At 49.8% G+C, this 9,795-nt stretch overlaps 1 protein-coding gene across 1 annotated transcript; it reads right to left on the bottom strand.

Annotated features, from left to right (window-relative positions):
- Positions 1 to 6,367: 6,367 nt before the first annotated feature.
- LOC119303143 (beta-glucosidase BoGH3B-like) lies at positions 6,368 to 9,795 on the bottom strand. Its single transcript, XM_037580233.1, has 9 exons — positions 9,565 to 9,795; positions 9,263 to 9,467; positions 8,997 to 9,087; positions 8,765 to 8,907; positions 8,146 to 8,389; positions 7,933 to 8,037; positions 7,419 to 7,601; positions 7,125 to 7,329; positions 6,368 to 7,024 (listed from the first exon to the last, which is right to left on the bottom strand). Exons 1-9 carry the CDS (start codon positions 9,779 to 9,781, stop codon positions 6,543 to 6,545), a joined length of 1,875 nt encoding a protein of 624 aa, XP_037436130.1. The 5' UTR covers positions 9,782 to 9,795; the 3' UTR covers positions 6,368 to 6,542.

Here is a 9,795-nt window from a genome sequence, read left to right as displayed (position 1 = left end):
TGGTTCTTCTCCACCATCGAGGGGGACCTTCTCGACGTGGTCGCGCCGGCCGGCTCGTCTGCCTTCACCATCTGGTCCCGGCTCCACGAGTACTTCCTGGACAACGAGGCGGAGCAGGCCATGCATCTGGGCCAAGAGTTCCGGTCGACCATCCGCGGCGATCCCAGCGTCAATGACTACTGCCGTCGCCTTCAGGGCCTCGCCGCTGCTCTTGCTGATGTCCGGGAGCCAGTCACCGACCGCACCCTGACTCTACAGATGCTCGACGGCCTCGGGCCCAAGTTTGCGATGCAGGCGGCCATCATCCAGTCGACCGTGCCCCTCCCGACGTTCAACCAGGCGCGGTCTTGGCTCATCCTCGCCGAGCTCTCCATGGAGAAGCGCGCACGCGCCGAGGGGGCGCAGGTCCTTGCTGTCCAGCATGATGAGCGCGGTGACCGCGCTGGAGATCGCGGCGGTCCTCGCGGCGGCGACCGCGGTGACCGTGGCGACCGTGGTGGCGATCGCGCCCCCAACGGTGGCAATGGGCGCGGTGGCCAACTTGGAGCAGGGCGCGCCCAGCGTGGAGGCCGTGGGCGCGGCCGTGGGCGTGGGCGTGGTGACGGTCCTGCCGGCCGCGGCGCCCAGCCCTGGCTTGGGTACTTCGCGCCGATGGGACTACCGTTTCCTCCCCCACGCGCGCCCTGGATCCCTCCCAATTCTGCCGGCGTCCTCGGCCCCGCCCCGGCGCGCCGCACCAGGCGTATCCGCTCCTGTTGAGCCACGCCCCGCCACCCCCGGCTCCTGCACCCTACAGCGCTCCTCCCGGCTGGGACACGGCGGCCATGTACCATGCTGCCCCCAGCTACGGCTCCCCCTTCCCCGCCAACGCCGAGTGGATCATGGACACCGGCGCCGCCTCCCATGTCACCGGGGATCCAGGTACCTTGTCCTCTTATCATTCTGTTTTAGCTCCTTATACTCGTCACATCATCGTTGGCAATGGTTCTCGCCTTCCCGTCCTTGCTGTTGGTACTGCTCACCTCCCTCCCAAGCCCTTTTATTTGCGCCATATCCTTCTTTCTCCCAATATTGTCAAAAATCTTATTTCCGTACGCAAGTTCACCCGTGAGAATTTATGTTCTGTGGAATTTGACCCTCATGGTTTTTCCATGAAGGACCTAGCCACCAAGGCGCTGCTCCTGAGGGTCAACAGTGACGGGGACCTTTATCCTTTCTCCGGCAATAATGGCGCTACCACCTCCACTGCCTTCGTCATCTCCACGACTGATCTCTGGCATAGGCGGCTTGGGCACCCTAGCTCCTCCATGTTTTCCCATTTTCCTTCAGATTTTCTTTCTGCATGTAATAATGAGGCTCGTTCCTCGCACTTGTGTGATGCGTGTCAAATGGGCAAACATACTCGGCTACCTTTTCCCACATCCACCTCTTATACTTGTGCCCCGTTTCAATTAATCCATTGTGATATTTGGACCTCCCCTGTTGTTAGTTACTCTGGCTACAAGTACTATCTGGTTATTGTTGATGATTACACGCATTTTTCATGGACTTTCCCTCTACGCGCCAAGTCTGACACATGTGACACCCTTCTTCGCTTCTTCAAGTTTATCTCTACACAATTCGATGTACTCATCTGGTGTGTGCAATGCGATAACGGGGGCGAGTTTCTCACCACGTCTCTTCGTGATTATTTTTCTTCCCACGGTGTTGTGTTCCGTCTCACCTGCCCTCACACCTCTCCGCAAAACGGGAAAGCGGAACGCCATATTCGCACCACTAACGACGTCATCCGCACGCTGCTCCTCCAAGCCGCCCTACCACCTCCCTTCTGGGTTGAGGCCCTACACACCGCCACCATGCTTCTCAATATCCAACCCTCTCGTGTCATTCATCACTTCACCCCATATTTCCTTTTATATGGTGTCCATCCTACATACGACCACCTCCGGACGTTCGGATGCCTCTGCTTCCCGAACCTCTCCGCCACAACCCCACACAAGCTCTCGCCCCGTTCCGCACGTTGTATTTTTCTTGGCTATCCACGCGAACAGAAAGGTTACCAGTGTCTCGACCTAGCCACCCGTAAGGTTATCGTTTCCCGGCACGTCACTTTTGACGAAAGAGTTTTTCCCTTCTCTGTTTCCGCCGGATTCGTAGCCACAGAAAATCCTAACCCCCACGTTCCCCGTACCTCGTACCGCTGCACCCTGCCAGATCTCCCGCTCGGCAAGCCCGCCCCTCCCGCACCGCCAGCTGGCCCAACCACCGCGCCTCCACCATCCCCTCCCAGTCCCGCCGCTAGACCCGCCCGCCATGCAGCCAACCAGCCGCGAGCTGCGGGCCCCTCCAGCCATGCACAACCTACCCCACCCACGTCTCCCGCGTGTTCCCCGTCCTCCACGCCCGACTCCCCACCACTCACGCCTCGCACCGTGCCTCCCTTGGGATCACCGCCAGGGGGTTTGACCCCATCGCATCTCTCGGGATCGCCCCGCGCATCGCACTCGCGTTCCGTGCGGTCTCCTTTCCTTCCCAGTCCCACGCCGCCACGCCTCCCGCTGCCTTCTCCCAAACCCCAGCTACCACCACGTGCCGTCCCTGTTTCCCCGCCCAGCAACCCACACCCGATGCGTACCAGGAGCAAAACCGGCTATGCCATGCCCAAACAAGTCCTTGATCTCCACGTTGCCGACGTACCTTCCCCTATCCCTTCCTCGTACCGTTCAGCCCTTAAGGACCCGCACTGGCATGCCGTGATGGTCGATGAGTATAACGCGCTAACTCGGAATGATACGTGGTCTTTGGTTCCTTGTCCTGCAGGTGTCAACGTGGTGATCGGGAAGTGGATTTTCCGTCACAAGCTCCATCCTGACGGCTCTTTGGCGCGATACAAGGCACGCTGGGTGGTGCGTGGTTTCACCCAACAGCCGGGTGTGGACTACCGGGAGACATTCAGTCCTGTGGTCAAGCCGGCCACGATCCGGGTGGTCCTCAGCATTGCGACCGCCAAATCTTGGCCCATTCGACAAATGGATGTCAAGAATGCCTTTTTCCATGGTGATCTTGCCGAGGTTGTGTATTGCCAGCAACCCTCCGGTTTCGTCGATGCCACCTCTCCCACACATGTTTGCCGTCTGAACAAGTCCCTCTATGGGCTTAAACAGGCGCCTCGCACTTGGTTCCTCCGGTTCACCCGTTTTCTACACTCCCTCGGTTTTGTGTCTTCCAAGTGTGACACCTCGCTCTTCATCCTCCAGCGCGGCACCTCTCTAGCGTATCTACTCTTGTATGTTGATGACATCATTCTCACCGCCAGCACCACCTCTCTCCTCGAGTCGCTCGTGCATGCTCTCACCGGCGAGTTTTCTATGAGTGATCTTGGTGACATTCACCATTTTCTTGGGATCAACGTCCACCGCTCCACCACCGGTCTCTTTCTCTCCCAGGAGCAGTACACGCTTGAGATACTCGACCGCGCCCAGATGCTCAACTGCAAGCCCATCTCTACTCCTGTTGACACTAGCAGCAAGATTTCTGGTGCCGACGGTGTCCCTTACAGTGATCCCACACACTACCGTCGCCTCGCTGGTGCACTCCAGTATCTCACGCTCACTCGCCCGGACATCTCCTATGCAGTGCAGCAGCTATGTCTTGTTATGCATGCACCGATGGAGGGACACTACCAGCTGCTCAAGCGTGTGTTGCGCTACCTCTGTGGCACCACTCACTACGGGCTCCAGCTCTACCGCTCTTCCTCGCATGATCTTCTCGCCTACAGTGATGCTGATTGGGCCGGTTGCCCCGACACCCGTCGTTCCACCTCCGGGTTTTGTGTGTTTCTTGGCTCTAACCTCGTCTCTTGGTCATCCAAGCGACAACACACTGTGTCCCGATCCAGTGCTGAGGCTGAGTACCGTGCAGTTGCCAACTGCGTCGCCGAGTCCTGTTGGCTTCGCCAACTTCTTGCTGAGCTTCATCGCCCTCCTCGACGAGCCACCATTGTGTATTGTGACAATGTGAGTGTCGTGTATCTCTCATCCAACCCCGTTCAGCACCAGCGCACCAAGCATGTGGAGATTGATTTGCATTTCGTGCGCGACCATGTGGCCCTTGGAGAGGTCAAGGTGCTGCATGTTCCGACAGAGTCCCAGTTCGCCGATGTCTTCACCAAGGGGCTGCCGTCTTCGGTTTTTCGTGACTTTCACTCCAGTCTGAACGTCTTCCCTGACGCCGTTCGGACTGCGGGGGGGTGTTGAACTGTCACGTTACTCTTGTAAACCTGTGATGTATATCTTGTTGATGTTGTAACTATTAGTCCTAGTCTCGAGGAGCCTTCCTAGTCTAGCGCCATCTCCTGTAATCATGTCCTGCATGTAGGGCAGCACCGTGTATATGTAACCGGCTCTGACTAAGGCAATACATCACGTGAGATTCATTACCTGTTGGAAGGACGCGCTCTATGTTCGTTGCGAAGAGGAATTTCTTCTGAGGTAGTACTATATATCTACCCCCCCATCTTAGGCACCAGATGCAATTGGATGTTCAGTTGTTTCTTTTGCCCACCAATATTCGTATAATTTTGCTTATTATATAATGTTTATCATTGTTGATTTGGTTCTTGCAGAATAAACTTGTTGCACGATACCTATTGAGTGATCAAGTTTCCAGATGGAAATAAAGGATATACTCTGCCTCGCATAGGAAATCAGAGAAGGGGGTGTATTGCGCATTCCGCGTCGACTGCAACACATTTCAGATTTGGTTCCTTGATGAATCGCATGGTCAGATGGAGTGGGCACTGAGGAATGTCATCGACCTTCAGCGAGTAGTGGAAATTTATCCTGCCAACCACGTTGATGGCCCATACTGGGTCGTGCAGTCGGAGGATCAGATGGAGCTGGTGTTGAAGAATGACATCAATCTTCAGCCTGCACATGACAATGACAAAGCAATGACGGAAGGCGATTTTGACTGGGACTCTGACAATGAATACGTGGTTAGCACAGATGATTGGGATGACAAGGGTGGTTATCGGGATTATTTTTATTGTCTTGGATTTCATCCTTACAAAGAGTTTGTTTTCTTTCATGGGGCCTCCAGAACAGTGGCCTACAATTTTGATACCTGCAAAGTTCTATACTTGGGTGAGATGAGGTAACATGTGGGGAATTCTAATGGATGGTTGGTACTTGATAGACAGCTTGTGAAATAGTACTAATATCTCAAGCTTGGATGGTTTTGAAAAGGAGAATCGCCACAATGCAAACTGTAAACTAACCCACAGTGAAAGATCAAATTTGAAATGATGGATATCGAAAATAGAGGAGAAATAGGGATTCACAGCTTAGACAATACATGTAATCTGAAACCAGTGTTTCACATCCATTTTGCTTAGCTCCATGGCTCCAACTATTTTTAATTGAAGCACTGGAGTTGTATATTCGAAAGTTTCTGTTGATTCCATCAAAAAGGTTCATTGAAGATGCAGTTGATTGAATACAGTGGAGTAGTAGACTTGATAAAAAATGTCTGCTCATGCGTACTAATGGGATCTTTTTGGTTGTCCAGCAGCTCTCCCTGGTCTCCAATATTTTTTCAGTTACTCAGAAGGGACATGGTCTGATGTTGTGAAGGGATTTTATTTTCGACTGCAGCTTTTAATCTTCAGTACCAAAGATAAAGAAGGGTGCCCTGGTTTGTTGTATCTTGGTATGGTCTACTATGGTCTGTATTGTGGGATGAAGTTAGTTACTTTTATTCTTATGTTGGTTACTCATGTACATGCATGTTTTGTGAGTTATCATGACACCCTGTTAGCGTATATTCAAGAAGTAACGTTATACTTTTATATACACTGGTTTCAGTTTGTTCAGTTATTAATTTTGCTTGTACGGTTTTTTTCTGAGAATAATTTTGCTTGTATGTTTTTTTGGAACAATTCTTTGGCTCTTATGCCTATCGATACTAGTAATCGTGCAGGTGCAACACATGTCCAATTCAATAGCATATTTCCAAGCTTTACCTTGACGTCCTTCACTCCGGCGACTCCCCTTTGGCTATGACAGGTGCATGTATGACTGGTAACATTGCATCGATTGCAGCCTTCATTGGTGTCCTCATTGTCCACTCAAAGGATAGGTCGTGCCTTTTGGTTTCAGCTTCTCAGTAAGACAAGGTCCTAACTCGCAACATATGGCTCGCCGTCCTTGGCGATGTTGCTTCTGAGTTGCTTTGGTCTAGCTCGATGTGCAACCTCCGTATGCACCGCCGGTTGAGTGACTTGGCTAGGTGCTTTGCTAGGCCGAAACATAGACGGCAGCTCATTGGTGCATGGACACATTGGATATAGGTGGTCAAATGAGTGACATTATTTGGATTCACCTCACTCGTGTTTTTATTTATACAAGTACATGTAATAAGTTGTAGATAGTAGATAGATAAAGCCATGCGCACCCTATGGAGGTTGACATGATTCAACGGTTGACAGTCTCGTCTCTCGCATACCAACCGTCATTCCTCCCATTTCAATCATCTCACCCCGTTCACTTTTTTGCCTCCGTGGTGAGGCCAAACCCGAAGGGGAACAACGGGTCATAGTGCTTGTCCCCAACGTTCATTGGCAGCTGGTCCACCGACTTGAACCATGTCCTCGCCAGCTTCCCGGAGAACCCGTAGTTGCCGAAGAGCACGTCGGCGACACCTTGGCCCTCCGTGCCGGGTAGCCAGGCGGCGACTAACGCATCCGTGGCACCAATGTAGGGTTCCACCACCAGCGGTCTACCAGAGATGAGCACCACCACACAGTTGATCTTCTTGCAGACAGTCTGGACGACCGAGGGGCCGGGGGCAGGGATCGTCAAGTTTAGATTGTCGCCGAATGTCTCGGCATAGGGTGCCTCACCCACCACCACGATGGCATAATCATACTTGCCATTTTCCACGACAGTGCTATCTGGGTTAACAGAGAAGACCACTCGTGTGCTAGGGTCGACGGTTGACTTGATCGCCGAAAGGATCGTCGTCCCTGCGTTTCATCACATGATTCCATGAGCTTTTGTTCCAATGATCAACGATGCTCCTACTAATTAGTACAACATGCACTGAAATAAGAGACACCCATTTACCAACAGTTTTATTGTTGCCGGTGTCTCCTTGCCATTCGATTGTCCATCCTCCACACTGGTTGCCCAAGTTGTCGGCGTGGCTCCCGGCTACAAGTATCTTACCAGCCTTCTTTGGGAGAGGCAACAATGGGGTGGATGCATGTTTTCCATTTTTCAGCAACACCAATGATTTCCTGACGGCTTCCCTAGCGAGTTCTCGGTGTTCCTAACGATGGGAAGAAATTTATAGTAAAGCTTTCTAGTATCTTAACGAATGAAGTGTCAGTGAAAGAAAATGTGGTGGTAAAAACTAACTTGCTTCCCGAGTTCACCAACAAGACTTCGATCAGCATAAGGGTTCTCAAATAGACCCATGGTAAACTTGACCCGAAGAATCCTGTAGACAGCATCGTCGATTCTGCTCATAGGGATAATGTTTTTCTCAACTTGGGATGTCAGATCATCAATGAATTCTGTGTAGCCAAAAGGAACCATGATCTGCAAAATAAAATATGCTAAACATTTTTTCAACAAAAATATGAATTTTTGGGTATTGAGATAGAGAGAGGGTGTAGTCTATTGATATGTTTTCTCAGTTTAAATTGTATAACAAATGTATATTTTCCTTCTAGTGAAGTTGTATCTTAAAATTAGCATACTATTTTACGATCATATGGAAAATAGCTACCGAATAAATTGTCACATCTGTATTAGTTGCAGATGAGATAACAATCGTCAAGGATGTATCATAACTAGACAAGCAACATCCTTTATCATGCTAGCTATCAACTCGAGTTTTGTCGATACAAGTTGATTGGACTTGGCTTACCATGTCAATACCAGCACCAATTCCGGCCTCAATTGAATAGGAATAGTTCAAGTGTGGGGGAGTCGTAATCTTATCAATGCCTTGCCAGTCTGAAATCACGAAACCCTGTTTGCACAAAGTCATAATAAATTAATGACACCAATATATCTTAATATACAAGAAGAAAAACAAATAGCTAGGGAGAGACATCTTCTGCGAGAATGAGCAACATACTCTAAATTTGAGTTTGTTCTTGAGAAAATCTGTGATTAGGTAATGGTTGGCGTGCATTTTCTTTCCATTCCAACTATTGAACGAGACCATAATAGTGGATACGCCCCTGATGATAGAATTATAGTAAGCAGGCATATGGATAGTCATCATCCCATGGTTGTCGATGATTGTATTGCCCTCGTTGATCCCCATGAACGTGCCACCATCACCAACATAGTGCTTTGCGCATGCGGCAACTTTCTTACTGCAGAGGATATCAGAGTGGCGGCAAAGTTAGTCACATCTCCTAATGTAACGTTACTTTCACATTTACACGTCCAGGAGACAATTTGGCTACTATGTGTTGGATATATATTACTCCCTCCGGTCCTTTTTACTCTGCATATATTAGAATTCTCTGGAGTCAAACTTCACAAAGTTTGATCATATTTATATGAAAAAATATCCACAACTGCCATGCTAAAGTTATATAATATGAAACTTTAAGTCATGACACATCTAGTGGTATTGATTTCAGACTGTGAATGTTGGCACTTTTTTCTACAAAGTTGGTCAAACTTTACGAGGCTTGACTTCAGTCAAATCTTATATGAAAATTAAAAAGGACCGGAGGGAGTACCTTCCACCAACATATGGTCTTCCCTCGGAACCTGAGGGAACATCACCTTGCAAGCCAGAGATGATTGTGGTCATTGACCGGACAATGTTTGGGTCTTCACTATAGCTTTCATAGCAGCGTCCCCATCTTGGGTCTCTACAAACCTGAGTAATAAAATAAGCAAATGAGTAACTAAGAACAATAATCTTTGCTATCCAGACCGACCTGCAACATGTAGTATATTATCTATTACCGCAATACATGGAGCAAAGACGTATGGAATCCCGGTAGCTCTAACTTCAAGAGCAGTTGCTTCTCCTATCCTCTTGACCAGCATAGGGTCCCTGGAAGGCCACGAGACATTAACAATATAAACGGAATCAACATATGCATTGCAAACTATATGCATATCACATTTTGTGTTTATTCTTTTTCTACATAATTGTCACACCCTATCGATGTAATATACAAAATATATCTATCTTATCACAAAAAAATTTAAGAGCAATTCATTTATACCTGGTAGCTCCGAGACCAACGTTATGAGGGAAGATGGTAGCTTTGTAGACGTTATTGTGACCATGCACAGCGTCAATGCCGTAGATCATTGGAATGCCTAGGCGGGTAGAGAGGGCGGCTCTTTGCATTTCATCCACCATTGAAGCCCAATCCTCAGCAGACGCTCGGGGAAAAGGCGGGCTACCGCCGCTACTCAGGACGCTACCTGCATTCGTCACCGCACACCAATGTCAAACACAAAGTCAGCAGCCGGCATTCACCATTTGCACATGTTTTAGCGTGAGCGTGGGATATGATTTTACCTATGAAGTATTTCGATAGCACCTCCGCGGTGGCGTTTACCCTCTCGATCTGCGTCATCTGGCCTATCTTCTCCGCGAGGGTCATTCGTCCGAGCAGATCCTTGATGCGGGCGCCGACGGGCTGATTCGGGTCCTTGTACTTGAGATATTCCGCTCTCCCCAATGCTGACAAGCATAGCATGAGGAGGACAAAGGTGGCCTTGTGCAAACTCCCCATCTTGGCTGCGTGAG

The sequence above is a fragment of the Triticum dicoccoides genome, chromosome 5A (assembly GCF_002162155.2).
Source record: "Triticum dicoccoides isolate Atlit2015 ecotype Zavitan chromosome 5A, WEW_v2.0, whole genome shotgun sequence".
In the NCBI taxonomy this organism is placed as follows: Eukaryota; Viridiplantae; Streptophyta; class Magnoliopsida; order Poales; family Poaceae; genus Triticum; species Triticum dicoccoides.
This window is presented reverse-complemented; position numbering and strand designations above follow the sequence as displayed.

What these genes read in the sequence shown, in the direction of transcription:
- LOC119303143 (XM_037580233.1), bottom strand. Translation starts at nt 9,781, where the DNA reads ATGGGGAGTTTGCACAAGGCCACCTTTGTCCTCCTCATGCTATGCTTG. An exon ending in AGACCATATGTTGGTGGAAG is followed by an intron (nt 8,390 to 8,764) that starts GTACTCCCTCCG and finishes TATCCTCTGCAG; the next exon opens with TAAGAAAGTTGCCGCATGCG. An exon ending in TTGGTGCTGGTATTGACATG is followed by an intron (nt 7,602 to 7,932) that starts GTAAGCCAAGTC and finishes TTTATTTTGCAG; the next exon opens with ATCATGGTTCCTTTTGGCTA.